Source organism: Vidua chalybeata, chromosome 2 (assembly GCF_026979565.1).
Source record: "Vidua chalybeata isolate OUT-0048 chromosome 2, bVidCha1 merged haplotype, whole genome shotgun sequence".
Lineage (NCBI taxonomy): Eukaryota > Metazoa > Chordata > Aves > Passeriformes > Viduidae > Vidua > Vidua chalybeata.
In genome coordinates this window covers 88698054-88719010 of record NC_071531.1, presented here as the reverse complement: position 1 = coordinate 88719010, position 20957 = coordinate 88698054, and the positions used below count along the sequence as shown (strand labels likewise).

The following is a 20957-nucleotide window of genomic DNA, read 5'->3' as shown; positions in this document are numbered from 1 at the left end:
ACTTTCAAAGTTCAGCATAATTGTGATTGGTAACCAAAACTGTCAAATGAATAGCAAAGAAAAAATAATTTCCATTTATTGGCTTTTTTTTATTTGACAGAAATACTTTGCCATTTTCTTTCCCAGTCAGTTTTCCTCCTTGTCAAAAGGGGGACACTCCAACCATTCCTCAAGTTAGAAAACCACCAAATTTTAAATGTAAACAAAAATATATTTTAAAAATCCTCTTATTATGAGATTATCACTTAAAAAGGAAAGAACGCAAAAATTAATTTGGCTTATTATGGAAATAAATTTAAGTGAATTAAATACACACGTATATACAAATTGTATATATATTTCTCCTGCAGTATGTATACTGCAGGGCAACATTAGATTTAACTTACAACTGAAAGACAAACAAATTTAAGAGTTTTCATTATGCACCCAAAACATTAAGTGAGACACTTCATAATGGTGGGCAAAAACAAAGTTCCTTAACATTTTTTTTATTTAATGCATTTCAGAAGGTGAACAATTATCTCTTTCTGCTCACCAAAATATTGTTAATTTTGAGTGTTTAATCCAGGCATTTACCTTTTCTGGAAAGCTCAGGAACTCCTGTTTCACTCTGCGTATGTCTTTATGAGTTAGGTTAGCAATGTTGCCGTAGTCAACATATTTTACCAGAACTTCCTGACAACTTGGCAGCCCTCCAAGGAAAACAACCCAAGATATTTTAACAAAAAATTAGTATCTCATACAGGTTAAAGCACCAGAATTTCAGAGCAGACCCCACATTCATGCCATATGATGACCTAGTATAAATTGTTTTGAATTTTTATACCCCAATCAATAAGAGTATTCTTTAGGAACCAGCTCTTTCAGGTCCCTGAAATGACAGCTCTGGCATTTTGGGCCACTTTGTGAGACACTGGCACACTGAACACATGCCAAGTAAATATGTAAGCAGACATGCTACACTGCCCACACAGAGGCAACACAAACTCGGCACAAGCACAACCCCCCACTCCCTTTGGAATTACTATGGAGAATTATGAACCAACACCAGATACACTCACAGGCTGGCTGGAACAGCCAAAGCTGTGGTTCTCACCATAAAAGCAAGACAAATACTACTTGAAATAATTACATAATAGAATTTCAATAATCTCTAGAGAATGGAATATGTTGCATCTCTGTTTAGAAAGAACAGGTGTATAAACCAGTCTATTAATAGCAAAATAATATTAATTAGTACTACTGACTTTATGAAGCTATCTGGTAGCACCATAATTCCCAGTAAAAATACTGGCTGGATGTTACTGCTCGTATCCAGCATGTGACTCTGACCTACCAACATATCTGATTTTGCAACCTAGCATTAGAGCAAAAGAATCAATACTTCACCTATAATCTGTGCTCTATACCAATTCCCATCCTCCTGCTTTGCAATGCATGCTTGGCCTTCAACTGGGCAGAAAATTTCAAAGTTTTTACCATTCTCTTGTTTATATATCTCCTGAATTTTCTCTGGAAGAGCTAAAGATTCCACACTCTCTCTCTGAAATAAAAACAAACCATACAGAGCTGATGTTCTTTTTTTAATGGCATTTTTTCTCTTTTAAGGGATATTTTTTTTTCCTAGTACTGTACTTTCCAGTCTTCCCTCCAAAATCAAAGTGGTCATGAATACATAAAGTGAATTAGAGAGCTGTTCAATCAATTCTAACCAGTAAAATACTGCACACCCACAAAGGAATTAATCGTGATACATAACTGATAAAAATTCTTGGGATTTTAAGAATTCCTGAATTTTAACTAGGCTGAATCAATGACTGTTGGAATTAATCTCACCTACTAATTCTAGGAATCCTACCACTGGTAACAAGTGACAGAACTTAATAGAAGTTGTAGCTTATTTCATGTGGAGTACAAATAGCTCAACATTAAAATGTTTATTCATAGTTTCATCTAAACAGGCCTTATTTTTAAGCTTACCAAGCGAAGATAGAAATCACTTGGACTATTAATGTGACAAACCACAACAAAGACCTCTTCTCCTTCCTGTGGAATATTTGGTGGACTGTACTGCGAGACCATGCAATTTTCCAACTGACTAGGAAGTTGTAATTTAAACCTAAGGTAAACAAAGTGAAATTCTGAATAAAGTCAGTCAAAACGAACTGCAAACAGACCCTTTTATATTCAAACGTCAAATTTCCCATTAAAAAAAAAAAACACAAAATGATCTTATAAAAATTACTTGTAACTTAAACCTCCTTCTTGCAGGTGGTGCAGCCAATTATCTGTAATGCTTCTCCCACTGCCTACCAGCCAAATCAAACAGGCTCATTTCTATGTGGTTTTCTGTCTGTGATAGACACCAAGGGCTTCTCATTTAGAGAGCCTCCCCTGTTATTTAAAATTTGTACAAAAATATGTATTTTGCCATTTTCTAAAATTAAGTTCCCTATCTAAATGAAGCCTGACTAGTGCAAATGAGTATAGCATGGTACTCACTGGCGAAGGACAAAAAGGAAATGAGCAGACTGCTGAAGGTTAATACATCACACGTTAATATATGGAACATTGCAAAAGCAACCAGCTTAGTCAACTTCACTGGGTAACCATTATTATCAGTTATGGCATAGAGGAGCAGGAACCAAAGGAAGACACATACCTTGCTAAATCTAAGAAAACCAATGCATCCTTGAGAGACAGTGGTGTATTACTGCTTACTTCATTAAATGGAGGTTTTCTCAGATCCACAATGAGAACACCATCCTCTTCTCTAAACACCATCATTGAAACAACTTTATTATGTACCATTTCTAAAAATTTTGTCTTTGCCTCCTTTCCCCAACCTTCATCCTGTATTAGAAAGAAAAAGTAACTGAGGATGTCAGAGAACATTAAAACAAAAAATACAAACTGGAATTAAAAGTAAGATAAAGTAAATGCAAGGAAGAAAACACAGATACATCTGAACAGATTAAATACTGAACATGGTCCAACTTGTCTAGCCCATAGCCAGGACAGCACTGAATGGAATTCTTTTATTATGGATTAGTATGTGTATTAAACTGTATAAAACTGAGTCAGGTCAAAGGATTGCAGTTTCTATCATGTTTGTTTTGAAGATCCCCTCAGATTGTTTTGATACATTAACCAGAATCATCTTACCTGTTTCATTTCATGACTTTCCCATGAATTGAGAGAGCAGAAATGAAAGTTTGTCTTCTTGTCTTTACACAAATGTACAATATGATTTGATCAATTTACACACTGCTGCTCTCCACAGCATCCTGTGTAACATTTTACCTACCTTGAAAAAGCCTGTCTGAATTTATTTCTCTGGGATCAAGTTAATGCATTTCTCATTTGATACTGCAAATCTGTGCCTTTTAGGCACAGAAAAAAACTGAAAGCACATATAAGGAAGGCGTTTTATCTACACTTGTGAAAATGGTTCCAGAACTTTCCTATTTAAAGTTATTTCAGTCAACATCAGACTGGTAAAAACCCCTCAAAATGGACCAATCGTTAATACTGTCAGAAATGCACAGCTGCATTGCACTTAGTTAATTTCCATGTGAATGTAGCAAGAATAAATAAAGCCTAATAAAAAGTCAATACTGAACAAAATAATACTGCAATAGATATGCCTTTTTTGTAATGGAATAAAGGTTGACAGCACTTTATTTGTGGTTCTACTGAAAGAGAATAAATAACACTTTACAATAGTGGAAAAAAAAATTAAGTAACAAGTACAATCCCTGAAGAGATTCTCTTATAATTTTTTAAGAAGTCATTTATTTTTTGTTTGGATGGAAGTTACTACTTGCATAGTTATCAGACAGACACAAAATAAGAGGATCAATTTTGTAATTACTTTTTAAACTTCACAAAAGAACATGTCTAAAGTATGAGCAGTGAGATTTAAGCCTGAAATACGCATTTGTAGTCTCACAGGCTTTTTAAGACAGACTGCTAATAAGCTTTTCTTTCTTTTCCAATGAAAGCAATGCAACACGTCTTTTTACAAAACAATTTAACTTAAAAAAAATACACTATGTACTCTTGAGTTTCCTTCTGTTTATACTGGAATAAGATAATTTAAAATACCATATTTAAATTCTTGAACAGAAATCTTATGAAGAAGTCCCTGAAATACTTCAAGCAGTTTGTACTTACTTCATTTTTGGGAACAACATCCTTCAGTGAACACCGTACTGCTAAAGGAGGAATGGCTGCAAGCTCTGCCTCAATGTGCTCATCAGGCTTCCTCACAAACAGACAAATGTCATGGGTTTCAATAGTTTGCAGAGTAGCAGGATCAGGCCTTTCAGTGGGATCACATCTAATGCCAATGGGAATAAATGCAGCACTAGTTTAAAAGCAAAAAACCCCAAACCCTATGCCTAAAACCCCTCAAAACCAAATCCCAAACTCTTATTGTAAGTTATTATTGCAGTAATTGGCATAATGTCACGTCAATAAACCAGAATTTTAAATTCTCAGTGAAATGCATTTGTTTAAAGCATTTAGTACTTACATGCTGTCTTTTGCAATTCATGTGTCAGTTAAATATTTCAATGTATGCAGGCTTGTCCACCTGTGCACTTAAATAGAGTGCCATTTTTCTGAGGGGAATATGTATGAAGAGAATACCAGAGCCATTTGGGTATCTGGTTATCTCCCTGCGTGAAGGTGGGGAAGGACTTGTTTCTCAGAAAAGACCTTGAATAACAACAGTAAAGACAACAACTGCAGACAAAAACCCCTCTCTCCATAAACATACCCTGAGAAAATCAGAACTACAGAGCTTCCAAAATCAATCAGGAATACTTTCAGTAATGCAACATCACACACTTTGTATCTTATTGCACCACAAGGCTTCTTACTCCGACTTTTACTTGCTACAGGAATTAGTTCAGTGATAGTTCCACGGCACCACATTCCAGTTTCCTTACTCTTAATGAAAGTTCTAGCACCTACATGGAAGCAAATACAGGACAGCAAAAAAAGGACTAAATTCAGTATTTTAAAGTCTTTCACAATGAAACTATTATTACAGTTCTGCATAATGCTCCCTTCTTCCCATCCTCCACACAGGTAATAAAAGTGCTACTACTACAATAAAGACACAAAGACAGTAAATCTTGTCTCCATAGCCACCAGAAGTGCCCCTCACATTCATTTATACAGTGTCTTTAAGGCTGGCAGGTGTTTAGTTTGTATCAAGAAGTAATTTCTGGTAAACTTTCTATAGTTCTGAGTAAAATGGCAAAACCCCCACAGACATATAAAGTTATTATATACTTTTCATCAGTTTTCTGAACACATTATGGAAGTGGGTAACATTATCAACATGTGGGTTAGGAAATAATTTTAATGATTTACGAATGTATTGTCTTTAATTTTGATTTCTAAAATGGTTTCTATTCAGTCAGTGAACTTTGTAAGGACTGCTTTACTACACAAAGGAGTGGGGGGGAGGAGAGAAAAAAGAAAGAGTACGATACTAAGGAAGGTATATTGCAAGGTCGTATTTTAAGCTGTGTTGACCTTTAGAAATCAACCATTTACCTAGTTCCAAAATGTCTGAAGGCAAGAGATAGGAACTCTTACTACAGCAGAAGTTTTCCAATTTCGTCTGCAAAGCAAATGCTTCTTTCTTCTGTGAGTATCTCCGAATATAGAAATGGCATGGATTTATAACATGGCTTACCAACACCAATTCTGTCAAACCTGAGTAAGACAGAACAAATTATCAAACACCCTCCAAGTGACTCCAACAGATATTATCAGGCATATGATTGAGTTTATGTTGCATTAATCATGATATTACCAGAAACACATTTTAATCTGACAAGTCTGTTCATACTTGTTTCGAACTATTACCATGTTTGTTTCCTGATGAAGTTGTTCTTTTGAACTACCTCCCTTATGCTATCCTCCAAAACAAAAGGCTGTCTCACAAAGTGGTAGCCTGAATTTAAGTGGGTAATTCAGAGTTTTTATTCCCTCTAACAAAGACATAGAAAGCAAATCAGATATTAAGACCCCTACCTTTAAGAAAAGGTATGCTAAGCACTTTGCTATAGTTACTCAGTGTTAGTGCATGAAGATCAAGGAACTAGCCAAGAGATGATCCTATGTAAGACAGGACTTGTGACTAAGCATCCAAATCCTTTGTACTGCAGGTACCTCCCTCCATCAGGGACACAAAAGTCAAGGTTGTTACTGGGTCAGAGGGTTTTAGAAGCCCCACAAACCAATTCTTACAAGAGTATTTTATACCACAAAAGGTTCTTGCAAAGGGTGGACAACGTCATCTAGACTGAATATCACCTGCATGACTGATCAGGGCACACCAACCAGACAGACTTGCAACATCCTGGAGCACTGCCACCTCTGGACTGCAACACATCATGGGTGAAAGACTACACAGGATCTGGCATCTGAAACAATCTGAACAGGTATTCAGGACCGTGCTTCCAAGTTTAGGAAATGCTGCACCCAGAACAGATGCAAGATTTCTCTTGGCCATTTCCAGTGTAAGAGATAGCATCTGAACAAAAAGTCTGAACAACTTGAAATATTTCCCCTATAGGAACATAGCCTCTTTTGGATCACCCCTGGTCACCATCTCCAAAGAGTGATGAGTCAGCTATCTTGTCTTACATACAAAATCATGGAATTATTAAGGCCAGAAAAGATCTCTAAGACCCTGAGCACCTCCTGCACACCAGCCTGGCAGGTTCTGCTGGGCTCCTTCCTGTGTGACAGTGACTTTCAGTATTGCAGGGTCCAATGCTGAACGCAGTACTCCAGATTCAGTCTTCTAACAGAGGGGAAGGATCCCTTCATGGACTTGTCAGCTACACTCTTACTAGTACAATCCAGGGAAAACCTGGCAAGCTGAGGAACCTAATTGTTCCTGCCAAATATCATAGGACAATGGCCTGGGAGAAGATTCAAGAAGCTAAGGTAACTGTCCAGGAGCCAATGACAGAAACTCCAAGGGGACTGCAATAACCACAAGTCAAAGCAAACCATCATATAGCAGATAGTGCTTCTGACCCTCTTTGAGAGAACTTGTGATAAAGTTTTCAATAAATTAAACAGGAGAACAACAACAAAAAAAACACACACAAAAAACAAAAAACCAAAACAAAACAAAAAAACAAACAAACAACAAAACACCAAAATAATTGAAACAGACACCATTAAAGAAAACACATAGCATAATACAAGACTCAAAAATAGGATCACACTCAACAATGGAACATTGAAAGCAAGAAGTATTAAGACTTGCCTTCCAAGCCATCTTCAAGTATTTCTTCTATTACGACATCAGGCATTTCTTCCTGGCCATCAAGGATAAGAGTGTCTTGTCCATAATCTTCACTGTATTTGGGAAAAATTTTACTTGGAAGCAACTTAACATAATTCAGTCTGTTTCCAGAAAAGCATGAGTCAAAGCAGAGCTTTTATTAAGAATGCATCACTATGTTAAAAAAACGCCTCATAAGACCTGCTAGAAATAAACTGTATTACATTTTTTAATACCAAGACAACAAAAAACCATTACTATAACTCTGAATCCTAGAAAGAATTGTCACAGACACTGTACACATGCCTGGGCACAGTTTAGTGCAAGAGCTGCCCCACACCTAGATGATCAGAGATCACAATACAAACCATTGGAAAAAAACGTTCATAATGTGATGAGATAGCTCGTGTCAAAAACAAAAGGCATATCAGATGCTTTTGTACTAACAGATACTACTCAGTCTCTCATGTAGGATTTTCTAATATTACAGTATGCAATAAGCTTTTTTTAGCATATTCAGTGTTAACTACAACAGCCCTAACAGCAACTCCATTCAATTTTTTCAAGTATTACTTAAAGACCACAGAAATAAACAAACCAATAAGAAAAAACAACAAACAAACAAAAACCTCTAATAAAATAAAAGCAATTATAATTTTAAAAACAAAAGGGTTTTCTTTGTTAATCTTAAGAAATTTCTTTTGGCATTTGACACAATTAGTATTTAGACTGTGAACTGGAAATACCACCAATTTCAGTACTTGCTGTTCATTAGAGAACTATTTACACTTACATGCACTTTCATGTGCTGAAATGATTAACAGCTCTATTACAGGTACTACAAACATAGCACACACAGAACCCAGGGACATGGTTTAATGGTTGCCTTGGTAGTGTTAGGTGTACAGTTGGGACTTCAATGACCTTTTCCAGCCTAACTGGTTCCATGGTGAAATCATTAAGTGCCAACTGAAGGTGAAAAGTACACAGAGTAAATAAAATCTGGATAACTTAAGTGATTCACCAAAATATACTAGGGCAAAACACAAGTAAAACCAAAATGTCAGAACTGAAAAACAAACTGGACTGACCAGAAAGCTGATTGAAATACCAGCATGTAAAGACTTGCTTTGCTTCAATAAACCCTTAGAATTCCATAAGCACCTACAGTTTTTTTAATTTGATCTCCAATAAATACTTTACCACTAGAGCAGGTCAATTACTGTACCTATTCTCTTTCACTAAAAAATACTTACTTCCTTGTCATTCCCCATTTAATCTCGCCCAAATTTTCTAATGAAGATGTAATCTCATAAGTGTTTAGGAACAATCTCAAGAGAAGAGAACAGATATTATAGAAGGTGACAAAAATACCTAAATCACTTTGACACTTTGAGCACTACAGTGTTTTTCAGCACAATATTCATGGAGGGGCAAAGTAAGTGATTAATTACCTACTCCAATTTATTTCTTCCTACAGAAACCAGATTTGGCTGCTCATTTATCTTCATGTTCATACTTAAAAGCTCTTGTCCTATGCTTTCTCCCTCATGCACAGAGTACTGCAACATTCACTCAGTTTTCACATCTGTGCTCAGTTTAGTTCAATATATTATTCTGCACAAAGAATTTTCTTTTCTTTGTAAAGAACAAAACAGTAACTCAAGTCCAAAATATATGCTTCTGTTTATTGTTACACTATTAACTATTTTCTTTGCCAATGAAAACCAGCAAAATCTTTTAAGCACTTTTACATTTAGACTAATGGAACTGTGAATATCACTTAACTAAATGCCTTAGCTTTTCTATCCAGTTCTAATTAATGAAAAAATGAAATGTAAGTAGTATTGAACAACTGTCTGGGCTTCTCTCCCACTGCCCCTTCAGGAACGTATCCACTCTTCTACAACATTTTACATCTACAGCATGTGCCTCAACTTCTATGCACCTCCTACTTGTGATTTTTTCACCTTGGGTGTAATTTTGGAGTGGCACAAGGTATGCACGCCTTTATATTTATCCTTCATCATGTCTCCTTTCTCCTCTGTTCAGCTGAAGTTCTTAAAAAGTTTTCCAATGCAAAAAAAAAAAAAAGGATTTTGTTATGTTTCAGCTTTGTTTTAAGCTGGGAGAGTTTACCACTGTGCATTTAAACAAGCTTCTCTGAAATTGCCATTCATCACTGACAGTATATTCAAAATAGTGACTTGACAGGTAGGGCCTAAGTTTTCAAAAAGAGGATTTTATAGATTGCTTTATTCCTATTTTAACTCAAAAACTCAATTAACATGACAGGAGGGGTCCTAACTTTTGTCTAGTGTTGGAACAACGCACCCAGGGATTGGCTGAGTCACCATCCCTGGAGGCATGGCTAACAGAGCTGGGGCTGTTCTGCCTGGAGAAGGCAAGGCACCAGGGAGACCTTAAAGCATATTCCAGAAAGACAGGCACAAATTTTCTGCTAGAACCTCCTGCAACAGTTTAAAAATATTACCCCATGACCTAAGGGAATGTTGATTCAGAGTAGATAAAAGGAATTTCTTACAGTAGGAGTGGTGAAACAGCAGAACAAGTGGCCTGGAGAAGTGGTAAGTGCCCCATCCCTGGAAAGGTTTAAGATCAGACTGGATGGGGCTCTGAGCAACCTGATCTAGCTGAGGATCCCTTTGCTCACGGGAAGACACTTGGACTACACAACCTTTGAAGGTCTCTCTCAAACCAAACCATTCTATGACTTTGTGATTTAAGACATGCAGACACTACACTTAACACATGGTAAAGGTGGAGTTGGTAGTTTTAAGTTAATAGTTGGACTCAGTGATCCTAATAGTCTTTTCCAACCTAAATGATTCTGTGATCTTACAAAAATTGTTTGCATTTAGCATGTAAATAATCAACTTGCTAAGCTTATTTTCTCTGTGCCAGTCAGAATCACATTCCTTACCACTCTATTCCCAGAGTGGTTCCACATCCTGAAATATAACAGGGGCCCCAAGATGCTCCAAAGTAGCACCACCACCTTTGTTCTGTACTGCAAGTGAAGAAGCTCAACTTCTGCTGTTTAACTGTCTCATGAACAGTTTTTGTAATTAAGATAACCCGTGCCTCTTTTTACCTCCCTGTATATCTCCCACTCCAGTCATTTACCTTGAAAGTATTTTGTCCTTTAAATTCTTCACTCTTGAGAGCTCAGCCTGCACTGGCAACTTCAAGTCATAAATAATCTGAAATTAAGAAGTACAATCTTAGCTTCCATTAAACATGAAGTTATACAAACATCTATTATCTATAGCATGACACCTTAAATTTTATTGTAAAAACCCCAAGAGTTCAGCCAACAGCCAATTGTCAAATAGGTCTTCTTGCCTCGTTAAGACTTAATGGTTGGGATCTGTAATCTAAGCATATAAACAGAAGCAAGACTCAGATACTCCTTTTGTTTCAACATCTAATGAGAAAGTGATCTCTAAGTAAAAAGGCAGGCCTATGAGAGGAGAGTGGTGGCTGCCAGTTCCCAAAAAATCACAGTGGTAAGATGGAAGTAAATGACAGAAAAAAAGGAAGTATTAGACTTCTTTTCTGCGTCAGAAGCCCCAATTTCTTCAGCTGGAAAGTGACAAATGGAGGTAGGGTAGATGATTCTGAAAAGCACATTTCTTCAAAGAATGACAAGATCAATTATTTATTCCTTTTCTCAACACAAGGACTACAAAGGCTCCAAATTAAATAACTGAATGACAAATTTTGAAATAACAGAGGAAGCTATTTTATATAAACCTCATTTTAAATAGTAAAAGGTGGAACTCACTGACACAAACTATGCCCATGTACATATAATGCACATATGTACACAACCATGCACATTGCCACAAGCTTTACAATGACATTAAAGAAGATGTTCCACAATCTTATGACAGAATAAGGTAATGTTTATTCAGTGTAATGAGTCTGATGTATCCTATTGATACTAAAATCCTTAACCTTCAACTTCCCCAGTTTCTTGGATGCTTCCTCCAAGCATCTTTCCTCTCTGTTGCCAGAGACAGGAGACTTCACAGGATGGGCCTCTGCTCTGATACAGCATGGGAGGTAGCATGGGTTTCTATGAACAGCAGGTATGATGGGCAGAAAGAACAGAAGTAAAGGCCTGGGACCAAGAGAATCAAGTGACTGTGGCTATGAATTCTGGAGTAGTTCAGTGAGAAGACTGGAGAGCTCTGGAATGGAAAAGATTTGAGAAACCGAACTGATGCAAACATCACCTTTTCACTGATCAGCACTGTGCCAGTTTTCCTATCCTCCCTATTTCCTGTTTCATCCTCCCTCTCCACTTCCTGCCAAAATCTTCAAGGAAAGAACCACCTTTTTTTGCTTCACATCAGTCACCAGACTGTAACTTGTGACTAAGACCAAATACAAATTCTGTGTCTGTGAAGAGGCAGAGTAAGAATATAATACCCCAAAAATGTCAGTATTGAAGTCAGCAAACTGGGACCACAAACTTTCATTCTAAATTTGAATATATTCCTTAAAAGTAAATTATTTCACAGTGCAAGAATGTTACTACCTGAGCAAGATCGCAACAGTTTCTTAGAGAATGTGAAAATTTTAATTCCTTTGCTGTCGTAATGGCACCAATCAACTGCTTCTTCTTCTCTTCGATGACTTCCTTAGTTTTTGCAATACTAGAACAGTAGTTGTTGATGTTCTCCTTCAATTCTGCAAATGATTTCCTTTTCCTGTGTTAAAAACATTACTTTTCAGAATATGCACTCAGCTGCACAGACTCAAATCTGAACTGTAACACGCAGCTGCTGCCAGTCACACAATACGAAGTGCACACATCTCACACACAAGGATCATCTTCCCCAAACAGTGCGAAGTAGAGGCATGGGAAATGCACGCTGAAACTGGGGGAACCACGAAAGTTAAAGAGTACACACTGAAAAGACACTTATTAAATATTAGGAGTACTCTTCCATTTCAGCCTCCTGATATTTCCAAACACATCCAACTGAAAAATAAGCAGTTGGATCTTACAATTCATTCCACTAAGGTAAGATTGAAGACCATCCCCCCTCAGAGGCTCTTATGGAAACCTGACCTGTAACACCTCTCTCCCCTCAATCTGAAGACATAAATATTTGTGAAAATCCAGAAATGAAGTGTCCCTGTGCTTCTCTCAGCTTGAAAATGTGCAGGAAGTAAATTTTAAAAACCCTGCTACCCCTGCTGTTAGAATTTATCATCCACTAATAACAGTATTACAAAACCTCAAAATTGAGCTTTTTCAGAAAATTAACATGAGTAGTCGTTTTTATTTTTCTAAGAGCAGAGGCAGCGTAAGTTAGTGTCTTCCAACCATGCAAACCAGCTCCAAGATGCCACAATGAAAGGATAAAAATAAAAGACAGGTACTATGAAATAGTGCTATGAGAAAATTCTAAACACGTTTTTAGTCTTTCACCTGAATTAGGAAGAGGTTTGTGGTAAAAGTAACTCACCCGTGCCATACTACAAAACTAGATTACTACCTTGACAGAAGAGTAATAAGTTCATCAAGTGTTCTATCTGCCGCTTCTGTAACTTTGTCTTTTTTATGCTTTACTTTCAACTCCAAGTATTCCAGCACCTATTTTGTTCAGCACGAATAAACATGCATTATTTCATTATTATTTTATTATTCACACAATACTATACTACTTTTAAAATTCAGAACAGAAGCAGACAGTGTAAGAGCAATGAGAGTAAGAGAGTGATGGATACCCCAGTAGAGAGAGTTACATTAAACCACTTATAGCTCATTACAACCCTCTGTTTTCTCTAACTTGGAATCAGTTGGCACTGTTTGAATCCTCAAATGAACCTTTTAGGTCTATGAAGAAACAGACAGATCTTAGGCCCAACATCTCACTTTCCTTACCCGACATTCAAACATTGCACCATACATAGATAACAGCATGCTGAGATTTCCACTGTTTTTTAAAACTCTTTATGAGCATAAAGGGAAAATTAAAAAAAAAAAAATTCTTCCTCTGGCTAAACATCAGTTTTGTCACTACAGTTACATTCGATGAAGAGACTACAGGGAAAGAAATCTCAATAGTGCAATACTGCTTTGGCAATTTTCAGTCTTTCTGAAAACCTGTTGCAAGACCACAGTCTTGGTATTATAATATAATACCCATGGGTTATTACATTATAGCTGATGAAATGGGTAGTTTTTACACTATGCTATTAGTGTATGAATTAGGAATTCAACATAGTTTTGCTTAACAGAAAGATTGGCCATTAGAAAGGGAATGAAGAACAGGACTCACTGACACTTCCCCCCACATTTAACAGAACTAAGTTTTTAAAATATTAAATACTTCTATACTGTGTATCTTACAAGTAAAATGCAAAGAGATGGCGAAGACAGAACTGCAAGCTTTTCTACAGCACATTTAAGAAGAGCTAAAGTTTAAATAAATTAATTATCATTGATAAAGTTAAAAAGTTAATTAATAAAACCGATTAACAGCATTAGCTGGTATTTTAGGATTCTTCCTATGTTTTATACTGTGCATATAAATATATTACTTGATTTACATTTTTCTGCACATTCTGTTGCATTTTTTACTTCTGCTGCCCTCATAACATCTTTTCCACCTTTAAATACAGAAAGAGGCACACTAGAATAAAAAAGTTAGAGTAGCTGCTAGAGTAAAAACAAAAGCTGAATTTTATCCTGATCCAAGTAAATACAAACGTAGTACTTGAAGACTGGCTTGCATATGCTTCTGTTAAATGTATGAATTAACCTATTAACTTTAAATTATGCATAGGCTTGTCTACTCCTCTGCAGACTACTTTTCAAGTGGTAGCCTGGCCTTTAATGCTGTGTACTCACAAAAATAACATGAACAGCTGAAAGACAAAACAGGTAACAAAACAAACACAAGAAAAGCAAATTTAAATAGTGTGTTAATGTGTGACTACTACAACAAAAATCTTCAGTCTAGGAGAGGATTGATTATTTCATTATTTATTTAACTAAATTTCACCCACCTTGCTTGCATCATGGAAGAGGCCAAGATTACTAACAGCTATGCTCAAAGCTTCATCAATATCTTTCCCAGTGTTGTTCTCCTGAGGAAAAGTATGCCAAACGTAAAAGTTGCTTGCACAACTAAAAGACAAGATGGTCTACAACTATTTGCCATTTTGACAGAGGGCATTTGATGTGGATGAGCTATGTGAAGACTCTGAGCAGCTGCATAATGGCCATCAGACATAAAATACTTGGCTCACCTGAATTTCACTGAGAACATTTCCATTGTAGTATTTCTGAAACAGATTCTAAATTTGTTTTTAAAACAATTTAACTGCATACTTACGTACAAAAACCAAATTAAAACAGTACCTTAAAAAGGCAAAATAAAGTTACTAATACAAAGAAAAGAAAACATGGAAGATTAAAGAACAGGAATGCAGCATGAACAAAATGGAATGCAGCCTAGAACAAAAGTAAAATATTTAGGAATATCACTTGGGGGAAAAAACCCCAAAATGTAGCTAGCTCCCAGCAGTTTGCAGATACAAGGAAACCATTTTCATACTTTAAGAGGCACTGTAACAAAACCACCTAAGAAATCACATTGGACATTTGCAAGGTCAGTGTACAGGACAGAGAAATCTCTGTCTTCTCCATAGAAGAAAACATGACTGGCACTGGATATACAGTTCCTTTACAGCCACTTCAAAATATACTCAACTTATATTTTCTGATCTAAAACTTCACAAACCTATTCAGAAAGATGAGGTTAGGAAATTTAATAGAATATTTAAAGAGGTACATTTGTCCACCAAACTTATTGCCCTGAATTACTGTTTTAAGGATGTGAACATGAGCCTTGCTGATGCCCCAAATTTAAAAACAAATAAAGAATTCCACAACTCAAATGTTGTGAAATCTGGGTTATCTTTTAAGAAAAGCTAAATTCAAAATACATTGTTTCACAGTAGCTGGATAGAACTAACAGTCTTCAGCTATGATCTCTTTGAGGGGTCTGAGCTGCACTCATTTTGTCAAGTTATTTTATGAACACTGTAGCTGCACATCCATTCTATGGTAAGACAGAACAGTAGCACGTAACTGTTAAGGCTGCAGGGTTTTTTGTTTTACAAAGTGTACTATTAACTATGCATATACCAAACCAAGTGAAAATATAAGGAAATTCCACGTTAACACACCATGTCAGATGATGAAGCTAGAGGTGATCCATCACTCAGCCCACCATCGGAAGGAAATGGGTACTGAACATTTTTCTCTTTGGTATTGTGATTGAAGGGGCTGCAAACAAAAAAACTGTAAAGAAAAGACCTATGCAATTTGAATAAAGTATGAAACCGCCTACAAATACTTTACATGAAAAATCTATCATTTAAATACATATACACACACCTATTTATCTTACAGATGAATTCACACATATAGCAGATATGCCATAAAAAAAAAAAAAGTCTCCTTTTTACTATAATCCCCTTAAATGTAGCTATTTTTCATTTGACAATTTTGGCAAGGCTGAACAAAACCTTAGTGGCTGGTCATGATTCTTATCCTCAGTGAGAGTAAATGCATGACTATGAACATTCCAGGATTCATTTTTCATTTGTTACTGTTAAAGTCTTTAGAATACATGAACAATGACACCAAAACCTTTTACTGGTAACCTGTTAGGAAAGCTCTTAAATTCTATTGTATGATGACCCCCAGCTGCTCTTCTGCAACAGCTGACATGACTCCCACAAAAGCAGTCTGTATAAAGCAGCCTTATTCCAGGCAGGAAACCTCACGTTGCTCTTCCTGGGCTCAGTTTTTTGCATCTGATCAATAGTGAGAGCATCTGGAGAACACTGCTGCAGAGACTTGACAGCCACACATAAAATCTTTCACTGTGGGCAAGGTTAGCAGTGCGTGTTAGACGCACCAAACTCAGAAGATAAGTTTCCTACAACTTCCTTTCAGAACAGGTTCCTTATGCAACAGACCTGAAAGAGTTTTATGGGACTATCCTTATTTTCATGAACATCAATCTCCACAGCAGTAACACTGTGGGGGGAAGACACCCACTTTAAGACTTCCTTCAGGTTCACACTGACTGGGAAAATAAATGAATGTACTTTAGATTTGACAATACCACAGAATATTGCTGGCATCTAATCTTCATATAGTCGTGACTAGTTATTGAACCAGAAGGAGCAATGGGATCAGCAGGTATTGGAGGGAAAGAGGCAGGGTCCTTCTACCACAGCCTGGCATTTCAGCAGATCTCTCTTCCTCTGAACCCTAATCAGCCATCTACCACAGTACTTAAAACTTTCAGTTTCACACATCTGCAAGCCAAATCAATGTTTTTCGCTGCCTCTCAATGAAATGATACTCGTACTCAATGTGTTCTCACAGTATCAGACACTCATACCAACAACACATTAGTGAAGTTTAAAGAACACATTAAAAACATCAGCCCAAGGAAAACGTCTGGAATCACTTACTTGGTCTAGTCTTTCCCCAGGCTGGCATTTAAAGACATGAAAAGATTTAATAAAGGTTTACCTTGCTTGTCTTCCCGAGCTGCTGCCACACAGCCCAAATTTAAAGTCTGTTCTGTTCTAAATTCAGAGGGGGAAAGGAAAACAAGTTCAACCACAGGCTTACAGCCAAATCCCAGGAAAAGGTATTCTATAAACCTGTTTTCACCTTCATTATCCACCCCTGCCCACCATTTCAATTAGACCAAGCTTGAAAGTAAGTGCTGTTGAATAAGGGGAGGTCTAAGAAAGAGCTCCAAAGTAGAACATCTGTAGCCATCAGTGCACCTTTGTGATAAATAAAAAGCGTTCCTAGTAAAAGGAATCCTGTTTGCACTTAGTATTTTCCACATTATTATGCAAAACTTTTAGCATACTGGATTCCAGATTCTACAATGTACCTTTTAAATAAGGCTTAATCATAGGTCTTAAATGCCAAAGATCTGACTCATTTGTATTTTGCAATAAATGCTAAATCTGAATTTCATAAGAGGAAAAAAAGGCATTTCATGTTTGTCCAAAATATAAATTTTGATTAAAAATGGCATTAACATGTCATAACACACAGGAGTCAAGCACAAGGAATTTTTTTGAGATGTGGAAACAGAAAACCTCAGAACTTACACCCTACTGGGCAAAGTGAAGTTGCTTTTTTTTAGTATCTTTTAAATCTTTACGTACAGAAAAAGTACTCATATTAATGAGTCGCTTTCTTGCGCACTGTTTGCACACAAGAGGGTGGAACAGATCTGGCAACAAGGGGCACTAATGAGAATTGTAAAAATACACCTTCTTCCAAAACCCAGGTTCTGGACATCTGAAATATACTACACAGCAACACTGTCATGACAAATGCTAGCAAGCACTTGCTGGGGATGTTGGTGGTCATAAAGCACAGACCCTGAGCTCAGAGGGGACCTGAGCCTGCTTTAATCACTCTCAATGAAAATTCACAAGCTCCTGTAAAATTGCTACTTCACACCACCACAGTGACTACTGAACTGAAGGCTTTACATCAACTTACGTCTGGAGAAGAGAAACAAAACGAATCAGTGTCTTCATCCTTCCCATCACCATGCAACACTGTAAAAGCAAGCACAGAAAACCCCACTCCTGTAGGGCATCCTAATCCATAAGACAATAGGAATACACCATCACCGGTGTAGTCTTCTAAATAGTATTCAGCAAGTCAACAATTAGAACCCTGACTTTTTTTTAATAAGAGATTTTAAGAGCTAGAAATAGAAATCCAGATGGATAAAGATAAAAGCTGAGAATTACAAAGACTGATTTGCATGTACTGATTAGGGTATCATCTGTTACCATTAGCTATATATATTGTTACTAGGTTCAGTACAGCATAACCATATGAAAGCAAAAAAGGCAAAAAACCCCACACATTCAAAAAGCATAGTTAAGTACAGGAAAAAAAAATTGCTTCATAAAGTCCCATAAATACTACACATCCCATACAATTTTTCAACTCTAGGAAAAAAGTTACTCATGCAGAAAAACGAGATTTCTTTTAGAACAAACTTGACAATCACTTCATCAAGAAAAGGAGCTGGAGAAGAATCAAAAGGAATTGACTGTTCTTGTTAACAATCAATTAGTAGCAAATAAACAATGTGTTAATCAAATCTAGCAGCCCATCTACTGTCCTTAACAGATCATATAAAATAAAAATTAACAGTGAGTAGTGCACACAATAAAACTGCTGGAAATAAAAAGATCCCAAAGCCTTACCTTGCGCACTGAGAGCTTTTGACATGTGACACAAATCACCATTTCTTTGATGTGGCTCTGTAAAATGCTCTTTCAGTAGCTTAGGACATTGCCTTCAAAGGTAAAAGTAAAGATTTAGGTTCATCAGGAACATCAGTAAGAAACTATTTCTGATTTCCAGCTCTTTCAGAGCTAAGCTGAAGCTTAGCTTAGTCACTTTTACCAAATGACTTTATGAAGAAGCTGCAGTTAACAAAACACACCACAAAAAATTTGTTACCTTCTCTTAACTGGGGAAGTACTTTAGCTCTGTGACACTGAATTCATCATACATAAAGGTCATACTACAGCTGCTAGGCATGCAGTATTTCAGGTAACTAGAACCAGCACAAATGAACTGTTATGTAATCAATTTTAAACACATTCATTCTAGTTATTTAAAAAGTACTGAATAAATCAACAGATCTCATTTGGAAAAAATACATACATACCAGTATGCTACAGTATCGGACAACATATTAAATTGCATTTAAAATGTCTCTTTCCATGAGCCTACTCCAAATACTGAAACTTTTCACAAACGGAGTATTTTATTCACATACATATACAGAAAAACGGATTCACAACACTGCAAAACGCAAACATTACTTTCAACATTTTCTCAATTCTATTTCCTGGTAATTGCGCTGTCAGAGCTTAAAAATATTAAAGCCACCATCTCAAAATTCACATACCTCACACCTTTCATGCTACTTCTGGGAAGCTCTTTATTACTATCATCCAACAAGGAGAACTTGCCCCTTCCACTCATGGTGCCTGACATAAAAAAAAAAAAAAAAAAAAAAAAAGCAACAAATTATTTTCAAGACAGTCCAGTTCATCACTTGAGTCAACACTACAGGTTCACACCATTTTGCGAACAGCAAAACAGAAGTGATAAGACACAGAAATCATATGAAGCATACACGTACTTCTTCCTTGAAAAGCAAATCTAAATGCAAGAGAGCAGCAGCCCGCCCTGCACTGCTCAGCTGCTCCGCCCGGACCCACCTCCCACTGCTGGGCACCCCGGGAAGCCCCACGGAGAACATGCACTGCTGCTCCCTGCTGCTCTCCCCGCTCCCGCGGGGCGCCCATCCCCAAAGGATGATTTCTCCGTGCTGCAGTTATCTCCGCATTCACTCCCTGTCTGCAATCCACCCCACGTACAGACCCCGACTCCCCTCCTTGGGGACTGCTACCGCCCCCCGCACCTTGCGCGCTTTCTCCGCTGGTTGTTTTTGGCCACCGCCCGAGAGGAGCCCGCTCCCCGCGCCGCCGCACCCAGCCCCTCGCGCGCCAAGATGGCGGCCGGCTCTGGGCGCCTCTCGAGGCGGCCGCAGCCAATCGCGGGCAGGCGCGGGGGGCGGAGCGGCCGCGCGCGGCCGGGCGCCCCCGCCGTGGGCAGCATGGCGGAATGGCGGAGGCCCCGGTGTGGGGGGAGCGTGTTCCTTGCGGGCCGGGCTGCACACCGCCAGCTGCTCCCTCGCTACCCCAGCAGCGGGATCGGGGAGAAAATCGGGAGAGTGAAACGTAAAAAACCCGTGGCGTTAAGGCGGTTTAATAGAGAAAGCACACGCCACGCGCGTAGGCAAAGCAGAACAAGGGATTAATTCACGGCTTCCCATGGGCAGGCAGTGTTCAGCCATCCTCAGGAGAGCAGGGGCCCGTCACGTACAATGGTAACTTGGGAAGACAAAAGCCATCATTCCAAACATCCCGCCTTCCTTTCTTTCCCCTCTTTGTGCACTGAGCATGATGTCAGATGGTCTGGAACGTCCCTTTGGTCAGTCAGGGTCACCTGTCCTGGCTGTGTCCCCTCCCAGCCTCTAATGCACCTACAGCTTCCTCACCAGCACGTCAGTTCGAAAACTGACCCTACAAAAGCAGAAAAGGCCTTGGCTCTGTGCAAGCCCTGCTCATCAATAACAAAACCATCTATACTTTATCAGCGTTCTGCTCAGCACAAATCCGAAACACAGCCCCGTACCAGTCACTGTTAAGGAAATTAACACTACCCCAGCCAAAACCAGAACACTGGATTAGAAGCCCTTATGTTCATGCTTTGGGGTTACCTTATTCTAAATGCATTCCCTTTACTTGCAGAAGAAGCAAGAGATGTTTTGCAGTGTTTTACCACTCATGTTTTGGCTGTCACAAATGTAGCATGATACTTTCCAGCTATCTGTTTAATCTAGTGCAATACAGTTAAGTATTAAAATTATAGATACATTGATTTTCCTCTGCTGATGTCCAGGTGTTAAAAATATAAGTTTCTTGTTAGAATTGCCCTGTTAAG

General features: G+C 37.8%; 1 protein-coding gene across 2 annotated transcripts in view; it reads right to left on the bottom strand.

The window, feature by feature from the left end:
• Positions 1 to 19961, bottom strand: part of RNF17 (ring finger protein 17) — a 40259-nt gene extending 20298 nt beyond the window's left edge. Inside the window, exons 1-18 of one of the 2 annotated variants that reach the window (XM_053936547.1) lie at positions 19873 to 19961; positions 19354 to 19435; positions 18641 to 18732; positions 17919 to 17977; positions 16920 to 16975; positions 15557 to 15671; positions 14372 to 14452; positions 12856 to 12953; positions 11889 to 12060; positions 10469 to 10545; positions 7304 to 7395; positions 5572 to 5733; positions 4784 to 4976; positions 4177 to 4342; positions 2663 to 2853; positions 1981 to 2119; positions 1390 to 1543; positions 577 to 692 (exon numbers count right to left, since the gene is read on the bottom strand). In XM_053936547.1, the coding sequence (XP_053792522.1) occupies positions 577 to 692; positions 1390 to 1543; positions 1981 to 2119; positions 2663 to 2853; positions 4177 to 4342; positions 4784 to 4976; positions 5572 to 5733; positions 7304 to 7395; positions 10469 to 10545; positions 11889 to 12060; positions 12856 to 12953; positions 14372 to 14452; positions 15557 to 15671; positions 16920 to 16975; positions 17919 to 17977; positions 18641 to 18732; positions 19354 to 19430 (2040 nt within the window). In that variant the 5' untranslated portion in view covers positions 19431 to 19435; positions 19873 to 19961. The remainder of the gene's footprint in view (positions 1 to 576; positions 693 to 1389; positions 1544 to 1980; positions 2120 to 2662; positions 2854 to 4176; positions 4343 to 4783; positions 4977 to 5571; positions 5734 to 7303; positions 7396 to 10468; positions 10546 to 11888; positions 12061 to 12855; positions 12954 to 14371; positions 14453 to 15556; positions 15672 to 16919; positions 16976 to 17918; positions 17978 to 18640; positions 18733 to 19353; positions 19436 to 19872) is intronic. The other variant, XM_053936548.1, reaches the window with a different exon arrangement.
• Positions 19962 to 20957: the final 996 nt, after the last annotated feature.